The sequence below is a fragment of the Procambarus clarkii genome, chromosome 63 (assembly GCF_040958095.1).
Source record: "Procambarus clarkii isolate CNS0578487 chromosome 63, FALCON_Pclarkii_2.0, whole genome shotgun sequence".
NCBI classification, from domain to species: domain Eukaryota; kingdom Metazoa; phylum Arthropoda; class Malacostraca; order Decapoda; family Cambaridae; genus Procambarus; species Procambarus clarkii.
This window is the reverse complement of record NC_091212.1, coordinates 11,362,669-11,388,174: the sequence shown is the minus strand read 5'-3', so window position 1 is coordinate 11,388,174 and position 25,506 is coordinate 11,362,669. Positions and strand designations below refer to the sequence as shown.

General features: G+C 40.5%; 1 protein-coding gene across 1 annotated transcript in view; it reads left to right on the top strand.

Moving 5' to 3' along the window:
- Window positions 1-25,506, top strand: part of slo (calcium-activated potassium channel slo) — a gene marked incomplete in the record, with an annotated part of 691,171 nt that overhangs the window by 590,103 nt on the left and 75,562 nt on the right. The window contains 2 exon segments of the mRNA XM_069308722.1: window positions 1,221-1,445; window positions 7,731-7,914. Of these exon segments, the coding sequence (XP_069164823.1) occupies window positions 1,221-1,445; window positions 7,731-7,914 (409 nt within the window).

The following is a 25,506-nucleotide window of genomic DNA, read 5'->3' as shown; positions in this document are numbered from 1 at the left end:
CGAATCGATAAAATTGAGAGGGAAGACTTTCTGATACCTGGAACTTCGAGAACAGAAGGTCATAGATTTAATTTAACTAAACAAAGATGCCGAAGAATTATAAGAAAATTCACTTTTGTAAAGAGAGTGGTAGACGGTTGGAACAAGTTTGGTGAGAAGGTGGTGGAGGCCAAAACAGTCAGTAATTTCAGTGTTATTCGACAAAGAGTGCTGGGGAGATGGGACACCACGAGTGTAGCTCTCATCCTGTAACTGCACTTAGGTAATTACATATATATATATATATATACTTGGGCAGCAGGCGGCATTATTTTAAGCTTATTTGGTTAATATGACTGCATTGCTGGTATTGTTTATCTTATAGTGTAAGGTTTCTATGCTTTTAACTATTTTGTTAGTCTTGAGATTAAGAAGCAATCAAGTCCCAGAATTCATGATAAGGGAACTCTACTGATTATTGAAGGGTTTATTTTCTACAAGTTTTCGTTCCGCTCTGGTACATCTTCAGATAAGGAATGAATACACATGGTGCAATTTTGTCTTAAATATACATGAGGAGGACATAGTTGTGTGGGGTGAGGTAAAATGTTGAAAGAATATAGGGGTAATCAAACATAAGGTAAGAAATAGAGGAATGGGGTGGGGGGGGGGGTAATAATGGGGGTTAGGAGGACAATCAAATATTGGGCATTGGGTACCTTACCTTACCTTGCGGTGATTCCAGGGGTCAAGGTTCCCTGTTGCCCGGTCTCTGACCAAGCCTAAGACTCTGGGCAGGGAGAACTCGGTAGAGATGTCATCGTTATTCAGTTCTGTTTGGTGAAATCTGGATCTGAGTGTAGGCAAGATATGTAAATTGTTACTCTGTATGTTTAGGCTGGGTTTTCTTTCTTTTGAAAACCCACCCTAAATATATAGAGTAACGACTTCAATGACAAATCAATAAATAAATCAGTAGGATTCGGTTGAATCCCAGGTTGTAATTCTTTTACTATGTCATGGTGTAATTGTCCAAGACGTCTGCTTGGAAGTATTCAGAGCATAGGTTCGAATTTTCTTACTCCTCTTACAGACTTTCCTTAGTATTATTAATATTATTATTATTAATATTAGAATACTGTACTGTAATACCATATTAATTAAGCAGCTATCATTAATAGCTAATATTATACATATTAATAATAGAAAATTGAAATGGGTACCTCATTATTTTATTTCAGGATCGTAATCAAGCGGCGATGACAGTATTAAATGGCCACGTTGTGGTGTGCCTCTTTGCTGACCCAGATTCTCCTCTTATTGGCCTTCGGAACCTTGTGATGCCTCTTCGAGCCTCCAATTTCCACTACCATGAGCTCAAACATGTGGTTATTGTAGGCTCAGTAGACTACATCAGAAGAGAATGGAAAATGCTACAAAACCTACCAAAAATATCTGTCCTAAATGTGAATTTTTTATTGTTGTCTTTCTTTTGTCATTTTCTTTGTTTCATGCATTTTACAGATTTACTAGTGATAAAAACAATCCCAAATTAGATTTAATCTGCATTAGTACAGTATCTTCACATAACTCTCCAGAATTTATGTATACATAATAATTACATAACTATCATTGTGGGTAAGTATAATTTTATATGTACTATATTAATAAGTCTATTATTGTATTATAATAGTACTATTATATATTATATGTACTATATTAATAAGTCTATTATTGTACTATAATAATACTATTATATATTATATGTACATATAATATATAATAGTATTATATATATATATATATATATATATATATATATATATATATATATATATATATATATATATATATATATATATATATATATATATATATATATATTAGTATACTTTGGTAGCAGTCTTTCTTGTAAACATATGTTGTTAAATATGACCGAAAAAGTGAGATTAATAATTCTAACACAAATTTTCTCAATATTTCTTATGTTTCTTTTTACTGTCGATGGTAATTGAAAAATCAAATCTCCAAAATTCATTTTTATTTCTAGTCTGACGCGACACTTGAGCGCGTTTCGTAATAACTTATTACATTTTCAAAGACTTTAGTTTACACACACAACTGTACCCTGAAAACACTAAACAGAGTTTTACTTATACTAACACTAAACAGCTTATCCGTCTTACACATACTTGCACTTGGGTGAGGTGATATGGTGCAACAGTTTTGGATGAGGTGAACAAATTTGAGACAAATGGATTACAGAACACAAAACAATGGGTATTAGTTGGATATGAGAGCATAAGAATGGAAGTAAATTTCATTCTTATGCTCTCATATCCAACTAATAACCATTGTTGAATGGAAGTAAATTCCATTCTTATGCTCTCATATCCAACTAATACCCATTGTTTCATGTTCTGTCTTCCATTTGTCTCAAATTTGTTCACCTCATCCAAAACTGTTGCACCATATCACCTCACCCAAGTGCGAGTATATGTAAGACGGATAAGCTGTTTAGTGTTAGTATAAGTAAAACTCTGTTTAGTGTTTTCAGGGTACAGTTGTGTGTGTAAACTAAAGTCTTTGAAAATGTAATAAGTTATTACAAAACGCGTTCAAGTGTTGCGTCGTTCAAGGGTTGGCTTCTCAGGGATCATGTCGACCCTTTCGCGTGTCACCTTGTTGAAAGTGTTATGGGGGCGGCTGGCTCTGTTTGCCCACACTTGGTCCCACAATTCCTATACGTTTCAGGTGGTCTCATCTGGCCTTCGGTGACATTGGGCGGCTCCTTCTCCTCCAGGGGGTTCGGGGCTGGTGAGGGCAGGATTCCTCCCCGTCGCTCTGTCGGGTCATCTTGGAGTGGGTATACTTAGGAGTGGTCGAAATGCCCACGTCCCTCAAGTGGGTTTCTTGCTTGTTCCCAGTTCCAAAATGGGACTGTGCTAATCTTCCATTGATTCTGGACTTGTCCCATCTGAACCGTTGGATTTCTTGCCCCTCCTTTCGGAGGATCACTCTGTCCCAGGTCCGGCATCTTCTCAATCCAGGTACTTGGATGGTGTCCCTGGACCTCAAGGACGTGTATTGGCACGTCCCTATTCACCTGGGGTTCAGGGATCAGTTAAGTTTTGTGGTGGGGTGTCAGGCGTACAGATTTTGTTGCCTTCCATTCGAGCTCAATCTGGCTTATCGTGTTTATATACGTCTTATCCGGGTCATGGTGACCCATCGTCTTATGTTAGGTATTCGTGGTGTTGGCCTACCTTGATGACTGGCTTATTTGGGCTCCCAGCCGGTCTGCTTGTCTGCTCACCAGGGATTTGGTACTTTCCCAGCTCGCCTGGTTCAGGTTCTTGGTGAACTGGAAGAAGTCCCATTTGGTTCCATCCCAGGTTTGGACTTTGCTGGGCCTGGTCTGGAATTCTCGGATGGCTTCCGTGTCCCTCCCTCCTGCAGCATTGCTCCGGCTGTGGTCCCACCTTCGGCTGTTTTTAGAGGGGGGGTCCCAACTCACTCATCGGTTGCTTGAGCAGTTGTGGGGGAGTCTGAATCTGAGGCTGTTCTGGTTTCTTTGAAGCTATCCCTTCTGCCGCTCTCGCAATTGATGGATTTGTCCTCTGGGAGCCTTGAGTTGGTTGCTGTGTCGCCGGCTTACTCTTTAGGTTTTTCGAGATTTGGTGCCCTGGCGCCTACCCGTTCCCTCTCTCGATGTGTTTACAAGTGCCTCGTCCCTCTGCTGGAGTTTTGTGACCAGTGCTCATCAGGTCAGGTCAGTCAGGTTGTTGGGGTCTGTCATTCCGTCGGGCTCACGGTACGGTGCGGGAGTTCCCGGCGGTGTGACTTTCACTGTGGCGGATTTGGGTCGCTTGGGGCTCTGTGATCCAGCTCCATTTGGACAGCTCCCGATGCTTCGTTGTCTGAACTGGGGGGTGGGTTGGGGGGGAGATCACTTCGGTCTGCAGCTTTTTGGGGCTGGTCACTTCGGGTTGGTCACTTCGAGTGGCTCTTCTGCTAAGTTCTCAGGGATTTAGCTCTCTGTGTGGTTCACATCTAAATGTTTCAATTCATTCCTCTGTCCACGGAGTGGACAGTCGACACCAACTTCTTCAGTTGAATTTGCCGGACGCAGACCTCTTTGCATCAGCTTGGTCTTGGCGCCTTCTGATATATGTGGCAGCCTTTCCCAACTGCAAAGTGTTTGCAGTAGATGTTTTTCGGCTGGATTGGTCAAGGTGGGGGTTCCTTTACCTCTTTCTCTCGGTCCAACTGTTGCTTTCGGTTCTGGCAAGGCTTAAATCCTTCTGAGGGTGTGTGACTCTCCTGTCTCCATCATGGGTGGCCCAGCATTTGTGTCAGGCGCTGCTTGCTCAGTGTCCAAATCCGAGAGTTTTTCCACAGCTCCGCTTCTTTCAGCAGGTCAGGCCAGTGAGGTACCTTGCTGGTTAGCCCTACTCTTCCGCTCTTTACATTTGGTGTTTTTGACGCGAGTGTATCACCATTTGTATGGTGATCAGGTGGCTTCTTTGATAGAGTCCCACCTGCGTTATTCTTCTCAGCGACAGTATGAAGTCTGCTGTGTTCTTTTCCTCATTTCCTTTCTCTTCGTAGGTTGTCATCCATTTATGATCATGTTGTTTTGTACTTTCTCTCTCTTGGCTTTTTCAGGCCCGGCATCTTATGCCGAATACTATCGCTTCTTATCGTTACGGCACTGGCGGAGCCGTTTCAGCTTGGATGTCACTTCTGCTCTGTTCTGTTAGCTCTCTCATGCATTTTCAGGGGGGAGCTCTGTAGGTTCCGAGAAGCCTCCGGGACTCACCCAGAAAATGGCGTTTCATTACATTCAACGCTGGCTTTTTCACCTCCGGCCTGCTCATGCGCCACCTGAGCCATCCTGGTCTTTGGATTGGGTGCTCTCTTTCTCTCTCCTCCTTGATTTGTTGTGGGCCCCTTCGGTTCAAGATTGTTTCGAGAAGGTTTTGTTTTTCTTGGCTTTGGCCTCTGAGGGTTGGATTGGGGAGCTTCTTGCTCTCCTCCGGCGCAGGGGTTTCTGCTCCTTTGGTCCTGGTGATCGTTTTGTTCACTTGTAGCCATTTCCTTCTTTTCTGGTGAAGAATGAGACGACTGCTTTCGGGAGGTGCACTTGGGTTGTTGATGCCTTGTTGATGCCTCCTCATCATTAATATCTTATAGGTACCTGCATGTCTTTAAAACTTTGCATGGCATTAATGGTTCCTAGCGTATAGGCATCAGTACATGGATAGGGATGCATCTAACTTGCTGCCAAATTTGTTAATAATGCCCTGAAATTAAACTAAAGCTGTCAGGATTTTTTCCCACTATGACAAATGATAGCCAGAGGTCTCTAGTGTCAAATGATTTCTATGTAGAACCTTTAGAAATATAAATATTTTGGTGCACATTAAATCCCATAGGTGATTTTTGCATGGATAGTACATGAACAAGGGGGCACAAGTGGAAACGTAATACCCAAATAGGCCACAGGGACGTTAGAACTTTTTCAGTGTCAGAGTAGTTAACAGATGGAATGCATTAGGCCGTGATGTGGTGGAGGCTGACTATGTACACAGTTTCAAATGTAGATATAATAGAGCCCAGTAGGCTCAGGAGTCTGCACACCAGTTGACTGACAGTAGCTCTCATCCTGTAACTACACTTGTGTAATTACACTTAGGTAATAGTTGAGAGATGGGACCAAAGAGCCAAAGCTCAACCCCAACAAGCACAACTGGGTGAGTACAGGGCCCCAGTCACTAGAGAACTACAGGAGCAATTTAAAGATTAATGAAGATTCATGGTTTATTTTGCCTCACCTGTACTTTCTAGCCAGTTTTACTTGAGTTTGGTTTCATCTGAGATTCTAATGCTTCCTTTGCCTCTGAGCACACCATATTATAGAAATGTTGTTTGTTAGGCCTGCATAATCACAGAGGCCTGGTAATTTTATGGATGGCTTTGTGGTACCAAAACCATTGCACTGGAAAGTACTGAGGCTCCCCATTAAATGGTATACAGGTATTACTATGCAGGCGATGAGTCACAATAACGTGGCTGAAGTATATTGACCAGACCACACACTAGAAATTGAAGGGACGACAACGTTTCGGTCCGTCCTGGACCATTCTCAAGTCGACTTGAGAATGGTCCATGACGGACCGAAACGTCAGGTATTACTATATTCAATACTTGTTTTTGGGCTCCCCGGAGCTATCCAGGCTGATATGTATATTATTAGACTTTGGCATCAGTCATTGTGAATGGAGTTCATAGGCCTACCGAGGACCACGAGCCAGAACCTGGCCCCCTCAGAGAGGCAAGTGGAGCAATGGCCTATAGAATTGCACATGTGATTTGGAGCATTCTATGTCTGCCATCGACTGGGTCAGGCACCCAGAAAGGTCCCATCTCAAAACAAACCCCTATTCTAGTTGAAACTGATACTGAAAGTCAAATGAGTGGACAGAACTCCCCAAGGAAAAACAAGCAAACGAGCATGACGTCACCATTTGCCGCGCCATTGTTTGGGCATCTTCCCCCTCCATGGGAGGGGGAAGGGGAGCCCCGGACCCCCCACACCGGTTACCCCCACACCTTCTGTTCTTTGGCTGATGTGAATGGCATTGGTCATTGTGGCTCTGGTTCCTGACTTCTGTCCTCTGCTCTGTGCCTTGTGGTGTGTGGTAAGTCTTCTTTGGTAGTGAGCGAGCCAGCAGTAATCTCCCAAATACTCGGGCTGCATGCACCTAGGGTCACCTTCCCTAGGTGCCCTGTAAGTACTTCCCTTTGGGGTTGGGGTTATCTTCCACAAGTCACCTTGGGGTCTACCTCTGTTGGTCCTTTGCTGCTAAGTAATTGACCACCCTAAGCGTGCTGGGGGGTTTCTTCCTCCTTTGTTTACCTTAGGGTAAGGAGTAGTTTGAACTGGTAGGGGCGCAGGGTACTGCACAGCTTGTTATCACCTATTGTGGCGGCCGGCTCTGTTCCGCCTGGGTACGTTGTCCTCTTGCGGGGGTTTTCTTTTGTTTTTGTTTTCCTGCCTGGAGGGGAGGTGGGTCTGCCTTTGGTTTGTTGCCCCCTGTCTGTCCTTTAGGTTTCTTTATATCTGTGTTCTGTGTGGTACCCCCCCTGCTTGACCCTAGTGAGTGGACATGTCCCAGGGGATCAGCTTTTAGCAGTTTGATTGGTAGACTTGGGCTCCGGTTCCCATTACGCGGCCTGGGCTTACCCTTAGCAATACCAGTCTAAGGTTTCTGGGAAACCCCGCTGGGACGCAAGGGGTCTGATGGATGGGACCCCTGGGTCCCCTCTGGCTTTGTGCGAGTTTGCGGGTTGCTCTGTTCCCTTGTCTCAGGGTGACTCTCATTGTTTTTGCCTCTGTCATGCTGCCTGTTGGGTTGGTGACATCTTCAACCCAGAGTCCTGCGAGTTTTGTTGCTTGTTAGTGGCTCCAAATCACATGTGTAGTTCTATAGGCCATTGCTCCTCGTGCCTCTCTGAGGGGGCCAGGTTCTGGCTCGTGGTCCCCAGTAGGCCTACAAACTCCATTCACACTGACTGGAGCCAAAGTCTAATAATATCCATATCAGCCTGGATAGCTCTGGGAAGCCTCCAGGTCTCACCCAGAAAATGCTGTTTCATTACATTCAATGCTTTTTTTTTTGTATATTATTGTTTATCATTTTTAGCCAAATGGACTTTCAGTACAACATAATTTTGTTTACCACTAGGGCTCACCACTTAGCCGAGCAGACTTGAGAGCAGTGAATGTCAACCTGTGTGATATGTGTGTCATCTTAAGTGCCAAGGTTCCCAGCAATGATGACCCAACACTGGCAGACAAGGAAGCAATCCTTGCCTCACTCAACATCAAGGCCATGACTTTTGATGACACTATTGGTGTTCTCAATCAGAGTATGTGAAACATGTTTTTAGATTTGTAAAATGTGAAATGCATCTTAAATGTTTTTATTTTATTAATTGTAGCTATTAATGTACCTGTCATTAAAAATGTCAGAATATACTGATTTGCTGCTGAATCATAAATGTTGTTAATTATAATCACATGATTATGAATACTAAAGACTAAATGCTAGCATAAGTGTGTCTAAGTATGTCTCAATAGCATTCAGTGTTGTATATGCTCTTTTAAATTTAATAGCTATCTTAATTTCATAGTTGTCCATCGTTAATCAGCACAATACATTAATTTATTTATAGAACATCTTTAGATAAGTACTTACAGCTTCAGAATAATGATATTGGATTACAGTGGTACCTCAGCTTACGAATTTAATCCGTTCCAAGAGATGGTTCGTAAACCAAAAATTTGTAAACTGAAGCGAATTTTCCTATAAGAAATCATGTAAATTGAGTTAATCTGTTCCACACTCCCCAAAAAATTAACAATAAAGTCAATTTTATACCTAATTCATCCAAATCTTTAGTACTAAAGTATGTACAAGTTAATGCTTACTTTTATTGATGACTTGTTGGCATATGGAAGACTGTGAGGAGGAGGTAATCTCCCAAATACTCGGGCTGCATGCGCCTAGGGTCACCTTCCCTTGGTGCCTAAGGAGGGGAGGAGGAGTAGGAGAAGTGTTAGTGTTTGGAAGGGAAGTCCCCTTCCATTATAACATCAGGCAGTGATGACTTCTCTGGAGAATACTCTCTGGCACGTTTTGCCTGCATGCCACTAGGACCTGCTTGTGTCTCACTGCTTCTGTTTCTCACTAAAAACCTGTCTATTGACATTTGTTTTTCAATACGTTGTAACACTTGTCTGAAGTGAGACATCACATTGTCATTAAAAAGGTTAACACATCAGCCTACTACAGCTTGCTCAGGGTGAATTAATAACAACTTTTCAACATCCTCAAGTGTTTGTGTTCTTTGTTTCGTGATTGTTGATACACCTTTTGCCACTTTAGCACTCATAATGTCCTTTTTCTTAGCAATTACAGTGCATATCGTTGACATAGATTTGTTGTACTGCCTAGCTAGTTCAACAACCCTTGTACCATTTTCATGTTTATGAATGAACTCTTGTTTTTCCTCTGTGGTCATCCTCACATGTGTTTTCCTGGCTTGAACCTTACCACTGGCTTTCTTGGGACCCATGGCGAGATATTTAATAATAACTTTCATTTTCAAATTCCCAAAAATCCGAAAAACACTTAAATTCTTTACAAAGAATTCAGGGACGATTGTCACTAGGCGGGTGGCATTAGTAAACTGAGGTAGGTCGCCATACCACCATGCACCAAGTCAGCCATACGGATATCAACAAACTTCCTTTCCTGAGGCAAAGTTCGTAACCTGATTCGGATTTTATGAAGAAATTGGACTCATAACCCGAAAAGTTCGTAAAGAGAGGCATTCGTAAGCCGAGGTGTCACTGTATTTTATACAAGATCTCAGCATGGTTAATTTGAAGGCTTACCAAAATTGATCTAAGTGCCACCATATCTCTAGTGGCCTCAACAAGGATAGGAAGCCAGCAGTTTGTCAATGGTCTCCCAAGTTTTTCCCCTGATGATTTTATCCAGCTGAATTTTGAACTGCAACAATGTTTTGGCATTTACAGTCTCAGTGGATAGGCAGTTCCATGAGTTTCTAACTCAATGAGTTAAAAAAAAAATCCTACATTGTGACTTGTTGAGATTAATTCTTGAGGTATAATCATATATTGATGTTTAATACTATTATTGTCTGGATTTTACATCAGCGATGCAAATATGGATATAACAACTCTAGATGTAATATAGTTTACCTTAACCCATAAAAAAATCCTGCTCTCATTCCATAATTGCCAAAGTAATTAACTAAATGTAACTATATATAAGTGTAGTTACAGCATGAGAGCTACACTTGTGGTGTCCCGTCTTCCCTGTACTCTTTGTCGTGTAACACTTTGAAGCTACTGGAGGTTTTGGCTTCCATCACCTTCTCACTTGTTTCAACTCTCTACCACTGCAAAAGTGAACTTTCTATTTATTTTTTTTTTTTTTCTGGGGGGAGCCCCTACAGCTCCCCGGAGATATCCATGGCTGATATGGATACCCTAATTATTTTGCATCAGTCAATGTGGCTGGAGTTCTAGGCCTACCGGGGACCACGAGCCAGAACCTGGGCCCCCTCACAGAGGCACAAGGAACAATGGCCCATAAAAATGCACATGTGATTTGGAGCATTCTGTATCTGCCATCGACCGGGACAGACACCCAAAAAGGTAAGCGCCACAAAACAAACCCCTATTCTGGATCACAACGAAAATCGTCAAACAAGTGGACAGAAATCCCTAAAAGAAAAACGAGCAAACAAGCATGACGTCACACGAGCCGCACCTCATGTCTGCACAGCTCCCCCCTCCCCAGGAGGGGGAAGGGGGAGCCCCAGACCCCCGTGCCGGTGATCACAACCCAGTTCCTCAGCTGATGGGATCATGCATGGTCGTGTGACTCCAGCTCCAATCTTCTTTCAGTGCTGTTCATTGTTTTCAGTGCTACTCTTACAGTGGTCATGTGAGCTGGGAGTAGTATTCTCAGGTACTCGGGCTGCATGTGCTTAGGGTCTCCTTCCCTGAGTGCCCTGTAAGCACCGCCCTTGGGGCTTGGGGTTCCCTTCCACAAGTCGCTTTGGGTCTACCTCTATTAGCCTTTCGCTGCTTGGCGTTTGGCCACCCCGAGGTGATGGGGGTATTTTTTTATGGGGGTTTTCCTCCCTTGTTTGCCTTGGGGTCAGTGGTAGCTATTGCACTGGTGGGGCATGGGGTGCTGCATAGCTAGTTTTCACCTATAACAGCGGTCGGCTCTGTACCCTCTGGGTAAGTTGTCCACTTGCATGGTTTTTCTTTTCTTTTTTTTTTTGCCTGGTGGGGGGAAGGTCTATCTTGTGTTCTCCCACCCTCCTTATCTTAGGGTCGTTTTGTGTGGTGGCACCCCCTGCTTCGCCCTCGTGAGTGGACACATTCCATGGGTTCAGCTTTTAGCAGATGCTTGGTTTGTCAGGCTGGGGTTCGTCATGTGTTGTGTCTGGTTGCGGCCCTCTGCCACTATCTGCGCTTCCGTGTCTTCTGTGTCCGGGGGATGCGATTTGGGTTGATCCGGTTTCCCTTCTTCACTGTTCGCGGGTCTGGGTCTCTCAGGTCGTCTGCAGGGTAATTAAATCCAGCCAGCCTGCGGTCTATCCCTGTGCCCATGACGTTCGTAAGTTTGCTGCTCTTGCTGCCGTCTTTAGCAATATGTCTTGGGCTGACATTCAGGCATGGGGGTTTTTGGCGGTCGAACAAGTCCTGGCTGCACGTTACCTCTTGAACGTTCCTGGACCCAGTCGGGCCTGTGTTTCTTTGGGTCGGCGGTTGCAGCCCGATGTCTCGACTTCGAGTTGAGGAGTGGAGCACCGACCACCTCCTGGGTAAGTCCCCTTTTATTCTGTTGTCTTTGGTGAAGTAGCTCCGGGGAGCCGTAGGGGCCCCCTCCAGAAAACCAGCGTGGAATGTAATAAACGCCATTTTCTGGGTGAGTCCCAGAGTCTCCCTGGCAACCCTCTATTTCTTTTTTTCGGGAAAAGGCGTTTTTTTTGCATTTTTGATATCCAGCCTCAGAACTGGGGTGGTGATTGCTGGCATGGGGGTCTGGGGCTCCCCCCTTCTCCTTCCATGGGAGGGGGGAGCTGCGCAGACATGCGGCGCGGCTCGTATGACGTCATGCTTGTTTGCTCATTTTTCTTTTGGGGAATTCTGTCCACTCATTTGACAATTTTCGTTGTTAACCAGAATAGGGGTTTGTTTTGTGGCGCTTACCTTTCTGGGTGCCTGTCCCAGTTGATGACAGATATAGAATGCTCCAAATCACATGTGCATTTCTATGGGCCATTGCTCCTCATGCCTCTGTGAGGGGGTCCAGGTTCTGGCTCGTGGTCCCCGGTAGGCCTAGAACTCCACCCACATCGACTGATGCAAAATAGTTAGGGCATCCATATCAACCATGGATAGCTCCGGGGAGCCTCCGGGACTCACCCAGAAAATTACGTTTCATTACATTCTACGCTGTTTTTTTACAGCTTTGTTTCCTTAATTTGACCCCAAGTCCTCATATTCTTGAAGATGCAGTTTTCAAAAATTCTTCTTTGTCAATTTTGTCAATTCCTGTTGCTATTTTGTACATACTGACCATATCACCTCATTTTCTTCTATCTTCTATCTTTGGTATATTTAACACCTCTAACCCCTCCTCATAGCTCTTGTTTTTCAGTTCCAGAAGCTATTTAGTTGCATGTCTTTGCACCTTTTCTAATTTAGTGATGTGCTTCTTGATGGTCTCCATACAACCGCTGCATATTCCAACTTTGATCTCACAAAAGTCGTGAACAATTTCCTTAATATTTTGCCATTCATGTATTTAAGAGATGTTAAAGTTGAAAAGAATAGTTTATGCTCCTTGTACAATGTTCTTTATGTGGTTCACAGGTAATATAGAACCACCCTTTTATCTCTCTCTTTATCATAATTTTTTGAGAGGAGCCCCATCAGCTCCTTGGTTCCCTGTTCCAGGGCTCGGGTCCCCCAGGTCATCCGCAGGATTATTCAGTCTAGCCAGCCTGCAGTTTATCCTTGTGCCCGTGCCATTCAGCCAACTGCAGCTTTGGCTGCCGTGTTTGGTAATACTGTATGTCTTGAGCTCATATTCGGGCGCGGGGATTTGGAGATCACACAAGGTGCTGGCCGCCCGTTATTTTGTGAACGTGTCTGCTCCTGGGCGTTCTTGTGTTGCTTTGGGTCGCAGGTTGCAGCCTGTTGTATCGACTTCACGTTGCGGAGTTTGTGGTGACCATCTCCCGGTTCAGCCCTCTATTTTCCTTCTCTTTGGGTATGTAGCTCCAGGGAGTCATAGGGGCTTCCCTCAGAAAACCAGCATTGAACTTAATGAAATGCCATTTTCTGGGTGAGCCCTGGAGGCTCCCTGGCAACCCTCCCTCACACCGGTCGGCATTTTTTTTGCGTTGGTTGAAGCTAAGCTTCCGAACTGCAGTGCTATTCAGCCGGCGCGTTGAGGTCCGGGGCCTCCCCTCCCCCTCTCAGGAAGGGGAGGGCTGTGCGGACTAGCGGCGCAGCAGTAGTGTATTACATTTGCTTGTTTGTTTGTTTCCTTGGGATTGAAGGGAGTTCTACCTCTCTGTTCGGTTTTTGTTGTTAGTTTCTTACCATGTGGGGTTTGTTTTGTTATGCCTTCCTTTCTGGGTGCCTAATCCCGGTCGATGGCAGATAAAGAAAATTCCCAACCACAGGGAGGGTTTTCCAGGGTCATTGTTCCCTGAAACCTCTCAGAAAGGGCCAAGTTCTGGCTCATGGTCCCTGGTAGGTCTGAACTCCATAGCTAATATCCCTGTCTAATATAAAATACATTAGCACGATAAGCTCCAGGAAGCCTCCGGGTCTCACCCAGAAAATGGCGTTTCACTACATTCAACGCTAATTTTTTATTAATTCATTCATACATACATGTTAATGAATGAATGAAATGTATGCATTTATGTATGTATCAATGAATGAATCTGTGTTTCAGTAAGAACTTAAGAATCTTCATTTTAATTGGCCCATATGAGATAGCTCCTAATTATAAATTCAAATTCAAATTCAAATTCAAATTCAAATGTTTATTCAGGTAAAGTACATGCATATAGGGTGTGATACAAATATTGATGAATTTATAGAGAGAGCTAATACATACAATGCCTAAAGCCACTATTACGCAAAGCGTTTCGGGGCAGGAAAACACTAAAGACTAAAACTTAATACTAATTGAGATTAAAGTATAAAATGTGTTGAGAAAATATAAAAATAAAAAATGGGGGAACATGGCAGAATAACAGCAAAAAATACAATTTGGTCGACAAACAGCATTGTTTAAAAAAATAGCAGACATGGGTTGACATTATAGGGGTAAGGCAGGTTACAGGGAGTTAATTAGGTAGTGCTTAGTTTTTATCTTAAACTTTATAAGACTTATATATATATATATAAGTACAAGCTTATAAGACAGTATAAACTTATACTGTGAATATAATTAGGAGCTGCCTACTATGGGCCAATAGGTCTTCTGCCATTTTTTAGTTTGATACATACATTCATTCATCCATTGATACATTCATTGTACATCCAAATACATTATGTTTATAGTTAATAATGTAGATCCAAATACATTATCTTTATAGTTAATTAATAATGTATACAATCTGTTTTTATTTATTAGATATTCATAAATATAGTTACTCAACATAAATGTGATAGGGTATAATTAATAAGTGTAAAAATGATTGTCTAGACATTGACGGCCAACACTGAGAGTTGGCTATTCACAGTAACTCAGCCAATGTGAATGGCAGATGAGGGGTCAAGTGTTTACATTTCTGGCGGTGTCACCATACAGTCAACTTATATAGAGCATGAAACTGGTTACATTGTAGACAGTCAGTTTATTACCACTTTTTCATACATTTTGCATCAAAGTTAATCATTCTACAAGGAAAAAAATATTTTTTAGAGCTTATTCTGGAGACTGACTCTATCTTCCCTGGTGGCTTCCTGGACCAATCTTGATGAAATAGCTACATGCTAAAGGGTCACAACTGTCGCAGAACTCAGTTTGGCCTACTGAGGATGAGAGCTAGAACCTAGCCCCATTTACAAAGGCAGAGGGAGGATGGTTATAATCCACCACCTGCAATAGAAGAAGCCTCCAGAAAGTCAGTAAAGCCTTACAAACAGCTGGAGGATTCACAGAAAATGGAGCCTTGAAACCACTTAACAGCTCCACAATTGATTCACACAGAACAAGGGAATCATTTAAACTAGCTTGGAACTCATTAGTACTGATTACCACCACCAGGGGAGGCTTGGCCCCAGTCCTAGTCACCTCAGCACACCTCAGCACCTCAGTTCTGTTGCTGCTGCCTTACCAGTACAGCTTGTAATGCTACCGATCCGTCACATTTCAGACAAGCCCTCTGCTTCAAATAAGTGCCAGACATCCTTAGAATGTTGTCCTGCGGGGGCCATTTGCTTTGTTTATTGTTCCTTTCTGGATTTCTCTGTTTGGGCCCTTGGTTGAGGGGCATTTATTGGTTGTGTTGGGTACACTGGAGTTTGTATGCTTGTTTACATGATACACCATGGTCACCACTCATAGTCTGGTGATTTGCGCTGCAATTGATATCTATTCTTCTGATCAGCGACCTTAGCGCCTGGGGTGTCTGCTTGGCTACCAACTTTCAGGCTCTAGGAATCCCCTGCAGGTCTCTGGTGTGGTTTGCATGGTTCAGCCAGTCACGCCCGCACTCACTTGTGTGAGAGTTTGAGGGAGTGCCTGCTTGGTTACCAACTTTCAGGCCCTGGGAATCCCCTGCAGGTCTCTGATGTAGTCCATGTGGTTCAGCCAGTCCAGCACGCACTCACTTCTGTGCGAGTTATAGGGGGTGTTCATCATCTTGTCTACAGGACGATGATCCTTCTTCTGCCCCCACCATGCTGCCTGTTCAGTCAGTGATATCTTTGACCCCGAGTCCTGTGAGGTTTACTCTCACTGGATCTCTGCATTTATGGATTCTGCCTCCTAGTTGAAGCCATTTCAGACAGCTGCCACTTTGCGAGCTAGGTTTACTTGTGTTAGGCACTTGTGAAAATAAATTGGAACTGCCTCCTATTCATATCCTCCCAATCTCATTCATGAATGTTTGAATGTATGTATGAATGAACGAATATATGAATGTATATATGAGTGTATGTATGAATGAATATATGTATGTGTATATATATGCAGTCCCTGTGGCGTAGTGGTAAAGCACTCGCCCGGCGCTTTGCGAGAGCTTTGGCCTGGGTTTGTATCCTGGCCAGGGAGGATTGACTAGGTGCCAATCCTTAACTGTTGCCTCTGTTCACCGGGCAGTGAAAGGGTACCTGGTTGTTAAACAATTTAGCGGGTCGTATTCTGGGGAAAATTTAGGATTAAGGACCTGCCCAAAATGCTATGCATGCTAAGGGTTTTACAAGAATGTAAGGAATCCTATGCAAGGCCCGATTTGCCTAATAAGCCAAGTTTTCCTAAATTTATAATATTTTATAATTTTTTTCTTATGATAAAGCTATCCATTTCACTATGTATGAGTTAATTTTTTGAATTTCTGTTAAAACTAATGTTGATATGTGACCGAACCCAACCAACCCTACCTAACCTAACCTAACCTAACCTATCTTAACCTAACCTAAACTAACATAAGTAAGTCAATAATTTATGTTCTTAATATAATATAATATAATAATAATATTTCAAATTTACCAATTGGAAACAATTTAAAAAAAAAAAGGAAATCACTTGGCCTATTAGGCAATTCAGGCCTTGCCTAGTAGACCAAGAAGTGCATTATGGCTACTAGGTACTACATATATATATATATATATATATATATATATATATATATATATATATATATATATATATATATATATATATATATATATATATATATATGTCGTACCTAGTAGCCAGAACTCACTTCTCAGCCTACTATTCAAGGCCCGATTTGCCTAATAAGCCAAGTTTTCCTGAATTAATATATTTACTATAATTTTTTTCTTATGAAATGATAAAGCAACCCTTTTCTCTATGTATGAGGTCAATTTTTTTTTATTGGAGTTAAAATTAACGTAGATATATGACCGAACCTAACCAACCCTACCTAACCTAACCTAACTTATATTTATAGGTAAGGTTAGGTTAGGTAGCCAAAAAAAGCTAGGTTAGGTTAGGTTAGGTAGGTTAGGTAGACGAAAAAACATTAATTCATGAAAACTTGGCTTATTAGGCAAATCGGGCCTTGAATAGTAGGCTGAGAAGTGCGTTCTGGCTATTAGGTACGACATATATATATATATATATATATATATATATATATATATATATATATATATATATATATATATATATATATATATATTAGTATATTTTGGTAGCAGTCTTTCCTGTAGACATATATTATTAAATATGACCGAAAAAGTAAGATTAATAATTCTAACACGAATTTTCTCAATCTTTCGTACATTACGCTTCACTGTTGGAGGTAAATCAAAAATCAATTCTCCAAAATTCATTTTTATTTCTAGTCTGACGCGACACGGGCGCGTTTCGTAAAACTTATTACATTTTCAAAGACTTTAGTTCACAAATACACAACTGATTAGAACTTACGTATCTCCGATTTTATATCTACATTTGAGTGAGGTGGGAGGGGTGATGTGGCATTAACACAAGACAGAACAAGAGGGGATATTAATAGGGTATTAAAAGTATCAACACAAGACAGAACACAAACAATGGGTATTGAATAGAAGTGTTTTTTGTAAGAAGCCTATTGTCCATATTTCTTGATGCTTCTATATTGGAGCGGAGTCTTGAGTGGGTCAGAATATAGTTTGTGCAATAATTGGCTGTTGATTGCTGGTGTTGACTTCTTGATGTGTAGTGCCTCGCAAACGGTCAAGCCGCCTTGCTATCGCTGTATCTATCGATGGATTAGGCAAATCCTAGTAAACAACACAGAAATCAAGAAATCCTAGTAAACAACACAGAAAATCATCGATAGATACAGGCGATAGCAGGCGGCTTGAACGTTTTGCGAGGCACTACACATCAAGAAGTCAACACCAGCAATCAACAGCCAATTATTGCACAACTATATTCTACCCACCTCAAGACTCCGCTCCAATATAGAAGCATCAAGAAATATGGACCAATAGGCTTTCTACAAACACTTCTATTCAATACCCATTGTTTGTGTTCTGTCTTGTGTTGATACTTTTAATACCCTATTAATATCCCCTCTTGTTCTGTCTTGTGTTAATGCCACATCACCCCTCCCACCTCACTCAAATGTAGATATAAAATCGGAGATACGTAAGTTCTAATCAGTTGTGTATTTGTGAACTAAAGTCTTTGAAAATGTAATAAGTTTTACGAAACGCGCCCGTGTCGCGTCAGACTAGAAATAAAAATGAATTTTGGAGAATTGATTTTTGATTTACCTCCAACAGTGAAGCGTAATGTACGAAAGATTGAGAAAATTCGTGTTAGAATTATTAATCTTACTTTTTCTGTCATATTTAATAATATATATATATATATATATATATGTCGTACCTAATAGCCAGAACGCACTTATCAGCCTACTATGCAAGGCCCGATTTGCCTAATAAGCCAAGTTTTCATGAATAAATTGTTTTTCGACTACCTAACCTACCTAACCTAACCTAACCTAACCTAACTTTTTCTGCCACCTAACCTAACCTAACCTATTAAGATAGGTTAGGTTAGGTTAGGTAGGGTTGGTTAGGTTCGGTCATATATCTACGTTAATTTTAACTCCAATAAAAAAATATTGACCTCATGCATAATGATATGGGTAGCTTTATCATTTCATAAGAAAAAAAATAAAGAATATATATTATTTCAGGAAAACTTGGCTTATTAGGCAAATCGGGCCTTGCATAGTAGGCTGAGAAATGCGTTCTGGCTACTAGGTACGACATATATATATATATGTCGTACCTAGTAGCCAGAATGCACTTCTCAGCCTACTATGCAAGGTCCAATTTGCCTAATAAGCCAAGTTTTCATGAATTAATTGTTTTTCGACTACCTAACCTACCTTATCTAACCTAACCTAACTTTTTCGGCTACCTATCTGAACCTAACCTACAGAGATAGGTTAGGTTAGGTTAGGTAGGGTTGGTTAGGTTCGGTCATATATCTACGTTAATTTTAACTCCAATAAAAAAAATTACCTCATACATAATGAAATGGGTAGCTTTATCATTTCATAAGAAAAAAATTAGAGAAAATATAATAATTCAGGAAAACTTGGCTTATTAGGCAAATCGGGCCTTGCATAGTAGGCCCAGAAGTGCATTCTGGCTACTAGGTACGACATATATATATATATATATATGTTGTACCTAGTAGCCAGAACGTCGTACTCGGCCTACTATGCAAGGCCCGATTTGCCTAATAAGTCAAGTTTTCCTGAATTAACATATTTTCTCTAATTTTTTTCTTATGAAATGATAAGGCTACCCATTTCATTATGTATGAGGTCAATTTTTTTTTTGGAGTTAAAATTAACGTAGATATATGACCGAACCTAACCAACCCTACCTAACCTAACCTAACCTATCTTTATAGGTTAGGTTAGGTCGGTAGCCGAAAAAGTTAGGTTAGGTTAGGTAGGTTAGGTAGTCAAAAAACAACTAATTCATGAAAACTTGGCTTATTAGGCAAATCGGGCCTTGCATAGTAGGCTGAGAAGTGCGTTCTGGCTACTAGGTACGACATATATATATAAAATATTATAAAATGTATGTATCAATAAGAACTAATGAAACTGCAGAAGGCCTATTGACCTAAACGAGGAAGCTCATATTAAACTAACACTTTCACTTTCTGATAACAATTAAAAACGCCATTCGTTGTATGTGGCCTAATTTCTCCAAATCCACATTCCATAAACATGGCATTTATTCACATTGAATTTCATTTGCCACTTTACACTCCAAGCACTTTTTTTTATCTAGATCAATTTGAATGATTGTAAACATTTTTCGTATTGCTGAGCATCCCTGGGAGTCCTTAACATTTGTAGTTGGGATTGTAATTACCTAAGTATAATTACAGGATGAGAGCTAAGTTCCTGGAGTCCTGTCTTCCCAGTACTCTTAGTCACTTTGAAACTACTGATGGTTTTGGCCTCGACCACCTTCTCACTTAGTTTGTTCCAACTGTCTACCACTCATTTGCAAAAGAAAACGTTTTAATGTTTTTTTGGCACCTTTGTTTCCTTAGCTTGAATCTGTGTTCTCTTGTTTGTGATGTTGCTGGTTTAAAGAATTCCTTTCTTGTCAATTTGGTCAATTCCTGTTAGAATTTTGTATGTGGTGATCAAATTACCTCTTTTTCTTCTATCTTCTAGTTTTGGCATGTTTAATGTCTGTAGTCTCTCCTCTTAACTCTTGTTTTTCAGTTCTGGAAGTCATTTTGTAGCATGCTGCTGCATCTTTTCCAGTTTCTTTATGTTCTTCTTGAGATTTGGGCACCATGTAACTTCTACATATTCCCGTTTTGGTCTCACAAAAGTCATGAACAGTTTCTTTAGTATTTCACCATCCATATAATTAAAAGCAAGTCTGAAGTTGGAAAACACATGCATATGCTCCTCTCACAATGTTCTTTATGTGTTCCTCTGGCAACATCTTACAGCTTTTTATAGATTCGGGTTTGAAAGAATACCCGAGACAATCCGGAAAAATGTAACAAAGCAACATGAATTCAAAAGCCAATAAGAGAGGCTCCATATATGCCTAACCATACAAGGCAAAGATATTAAGCATCAACTAGTGATCCAAGGAAAGACAGGAATGAAAAGAATTAATAACAGGAAGTAACACAGACAACAAGTGCCACTCATTAGCTTCCCATATCTGTCCTGTTCCTTTCTTCTTCATGGGAGTTGGGGGTTAATTTCTGCTCTGGTGAATGAAATGGTTGGCCAGCAGGGATCCTAAGATATCTGAGCTGTTATCTGGTAGCAGTCGAGTGCATCATAGCTAAGGTGTTTATCATGCAGCAATGATTGTTTGCCTTGTTTTCCATAGGAAAGTCTCTTCGTCTCGGTGGTCTTTTATAGTCTCTGTGGTGTAGTGGTAAGACACTCGCCTGGCGTTCCGCGAGCGCTTTGTCATGGGTTCGCATCCTGGCCAGGGAGGATTTACTGGGTGCAAATCCTTAACTGTAGCCTCTAACTACAGTTAATTTAATTAATTTAACTCAACAGTAAAATGGGTACTTGGTTTAAAAATGATTCTTCGTGGGGGTCGTATTCCAGGAACCTGCCCGAAACACTACTCATACTAGTGGCTGTACAAGAATGTAACAACTCTTGTATATATATATAAAAAAAAAATAGGAGATACTAATTTCCATCAAGGAGTTGCCTGCACATATACTTTCTGGTGCAGTTTTTTAGTTTTGAATTTATCTTTGATCCCTAAGGTTCCTTGCCTTGTAGAGAGAGCCAGAAGAAGGCATTCCATTACATTCAGTGCTTGATTTTATTGTATTACTCACCTTTGCAAATGAAGTGCTCCAAGACACTGTTTTTTACCATATATATGGCTCACCTCATGGCTCACCTCATGGCTCCCCTGAGTCGGAGACATTTAAGTAGCACCTAGGTAAATACACTTATAAGTCATATTAGCTTTTGTAAGTTCTAAATATTGTACCAGTGACCAAATGTCAAAACCTTCCTCCTCCCCCCCCCCCATCTTCAAAGAGGTGCAGGAAATGGGAGTTTCATGATCGCCCTCATTGAAGAAACAAACCTGCAAAAATAAGGCAAAGCAAAACAACTGCAAGGTTCACAACAAATTGCAAACTGCAACAAATGATTCTGCAAATGATCCATCAATAAATAGGTCATACATCCCCCAAGTAATAGCTGACTACCACCAATTATAAGTCTGGAACCTAAGATAAAGAAACTGAATAGGGAGGAGAAGGCCTTACAACTAAAGATAATGTCTGTGACTACAGAAGAATTGGTAGGTACAAAAATGGAAAAGATGGACCCTTGACCACTATTGCGCTATCCGTGATATCATGGCGAAAAAGGGTTGCACCGCCCTACATATCATATCATGTTTGTTAGTATATCGTAAAATTAAAAACTTCCCTGGGTACATGGGGCTCACATCCTGTTCCTCAGGACTCCAGTAAAGAGATGTCATCTTGAAAAGAATCATCTCCATCCCTCCTGACTGTGAGCCTTGGTACTGCCAGAGCGACCAAGACTGGTGCATGCAGCTGTACAAGTCAGAGCCACAGAGCCACTTAATAATCATGAATAAATAAGTAACTCATTATTTTGCAATGATAGTATCATACATGATCCTGACTGTAATAGAAATTATGAACAAGGTTCAGATATAAGTGAATACAATACTAGTTATGATGATTACAGTAGGTGGCAAACATTCACAGCACACAACCGAGGCTTGTAAATCTATACATCATGCAAAGTGACCCCATGTTCCTCTAGAAAATAATCTTGTGGAAAATTATTTATACTATATTCATGATTTAGTGACAGAAATCTCATAATAACAACAGTATTTGAAGTAATAATAGTGAAGTACGTTGTATATTTCTGGATAGTTTGATGTCAGGTAACGTCGGCTGCATGAGTCAGCTGGTCATAGTGTGTACCTTTATACTGTACTCAACCTAATTGTGCTTGCGGGGGTTGAGCTTTGTCTCTTAGGTCCCGTCTCTCAACTGTCAATCAACTGATGTACAGATTCCTAAGCCTACTGGGCTCTATCATATCTACATTTGAAACTGTGTATGGAGTCAGCCTCCACCACATCACTGCCTAGAGCATTCAATTTATTAACTACTCTGACACTGAAAAAATTCTTTCTAACGTCTCTGTGGCTCATCTGGGTACTAAGTTTCCACCTGTGTCCCCTTGTTCGTGTCCCACCTGTGCTGAAGAGTTTGTCTTTGTCCACCCTGTCAATTTCCGTGAGAATTTTGTAGGTGGTTATCATGTCTCCCCTTACTCTTCTGTTTTCCAGGGACGTGAGGTTCAGCTCCTTTAGCCTTTCCTCGTAGCTCATTCCTCTCGGTTCCGGGACTGTGCTAAGATTTCATTACCACACACAGCATAATTACTTAGTGGTTTGTTACAGTTTATAAAAATATATATAGATGTATATAACGTGTGTGTATATAGTGTAATAATGGCAAAAACACTGATTGATCTAAGAATATAAAAAATGTGTCATAAGATATGAGCACAATATATTTAGCATAGCGATGTCCCACACATTTAACTATACAAATTCCTCAAATTACACACTACTGGATAATATTACTGCAAACAAATTTTATACCATATAAAATGATGGAAAGATATTGAAATAATAATGTCAAAATATAATTAGGGCAGCCTAGCACCACACTCAACTGTTGGGCGCTAGGCTTACCTTGGATCTTTGTTCTGTGTATTTCGCTCACAACACACCATCTCAATGGTTTGTTCTGGTGCACAAAAATGTAGATAGTTATATATAACATGTGTATGTAGTGTAATAACAGAAAAACCCCTGTTTGATGTAAGAATATAAAATAAGTGTCATAAAATATGAAAACCATATTTTTGAGCATAGCTATGTTCCACACACTTAACTATACAAATTCCTAAATTAATCACTATTAAATAATATTACTGCAAAAAACTAGATATAAATCAGTTGAAAAACATTGAAATAATTATGTAAAATGTACTTACGGCAGCTCCCGCCTCACTGCTCAGCTAGAGCACACCTCCGCTGGAGTGTCCTCTCTCAGCGAGTTAATATTTCCACACTAATTTGTTCCATTAGCTAAAGTATGTCACATACAATATATATTTTTCTTTTTAATTTCCCGTGATCAGAAAACGCATTTTATTAATACAGTATAATTAGAAATTGATGGAATAATTTTTTTCTGCATACCAAAGGCCTGTCAATATTATGCCAGTGCAGTACAGTTCAGTGTTTTGTATATAAAGAGTACACTTAAGAGGGATGTACATTGACTTAATATTGTTAGCATATTCAAAGATTTGTTAGCCGAAATGATGTGCGTATTAGTGGCTTTAGGCATAGTAGATACTAGCTCTGGTTAGAAATCCAACATTCTCTTTGTAACTCATTTTGTATGTATGTACTTTTACCTGAATAAAAATTATTATTATTATAATTTAGGATAAAAATCCACACTTGTCTATTGTGAAATTTATGTAATGAATTTATTCCAAGTCTTTTGCACTCTCCTGAATGCTTTATCAAGGTTTGAGTGTGTGTGGAATTAGGACAAGCCTTACATCTCAACGTCTAATGCATTAGACGTTGAGATGTAACTCTCGTGCTAATCACACACTCGGACCTTGATAAAGCACTAAGGAGAGTGTGAAAGACTTGGTGTAAATTTCTTACATAAATTTCACAAATACACAAGTGTGAGTTTTTATCCTATGTTATTATGTCTGTGAGAAGACATTACCATTTCTAATTATTATTATAATTATTGTTATTTAAGGGGACCGAGCACTGTCTGGGGTTTGAGTTTATTATTGTTCTGATTGTTGATTTGTGTTGAGTAATTAGGGGCTGTAGATAATTTAGGGCAGTGGAACCAACCCCAGGCATAGATATCATAGGTGAGATAAGGATAGAGTAGAGAGTAATAAAGCATTACCAAAACAGAGAAAGGTACATAGTATCTGATTTTAGAAAGAATGCCAGCTGTTTAACAAAAAAATGTTTAGCTATATTTTGTATATGGCACTGGAAATTCAACTTGTTATCATTAAAGACACCAAGGAATTTACCATCTACTGTTACTAATTTAGTTATTGTTAATTCTTAGGTTAATTTGATCAGTGGATTAATACCAAACAAAATCATCTAGAAGATTTTCTCAATGTTAAGGGTGAGTTAGTTAGCAGTTAGCCAAAGATAGACTTTATTAGTTCAGTATTCACAGTGTTATTCAGGATAAGTGGATTAAGACTGGAAAAAAATGAATTTGTCACAATTTAATAAAAAAAAATTGTCACCAGCAAATAAAATTGGCTTGAGGTGTTGAGAGGCATTTGAAAGGTTAATGATGTAAATGAGAAAGAGGAGAGGACCAAGTATACCTATCAAGTATTAACACCAATGTTGATTGGAAGGGTTGGAGAAATAGCATCATTCACAGAGACAAACTGGAGCCTGTCACTGAGGTAAGATTGCAGGTATTAGAGGGAGTGATCCCTGATTCCATAGTGTTGTAGTTTAAGAAAAAGGTTTTGTGGTTAATGATGTCAAAAGCCTTATGAAGGTCAACAATAAGACTACATTTTTGTCAAGAGCTGTATGTATCAAGTTAGTTATGGTAATTAGTGCATTATTGGTGCTTTTTTGGGGTCTGAAGCCATATTGGCATGAACTAAGTATACTGTATTATGTTTTGCTTGATAGGAGTAGAGGTATTTGTAGATTAGCTTTCAAATATTTTAGACACTATGAGCAGGATTGATATTGGTCCAAAATTGTTGACATCAGTGAGATCACCACTTTTATGGACTGGGGTTACTCTTGCATTTTTAGAATATCAGGAAAGGTTTGGAGTTAAAGTGATTTGTTGTAGAGCAATGCAATGACTGGAGCTAAAAATCTAGAGGCTTTTTTTTTATAAATTAGGGTTGGTATCTCAGCAAGGGTACTTGGTTTTTTAAGTGAGAGGATTATATCATTAACATCTGAGGAATTAGTGGGAGTTAGATGCAGGGACTAAGGACAGCTGCCTGTCAGATAATCGTTAACATTGGCTTGGGATGCTGGGATATCATTTGCAAGGGATGTCG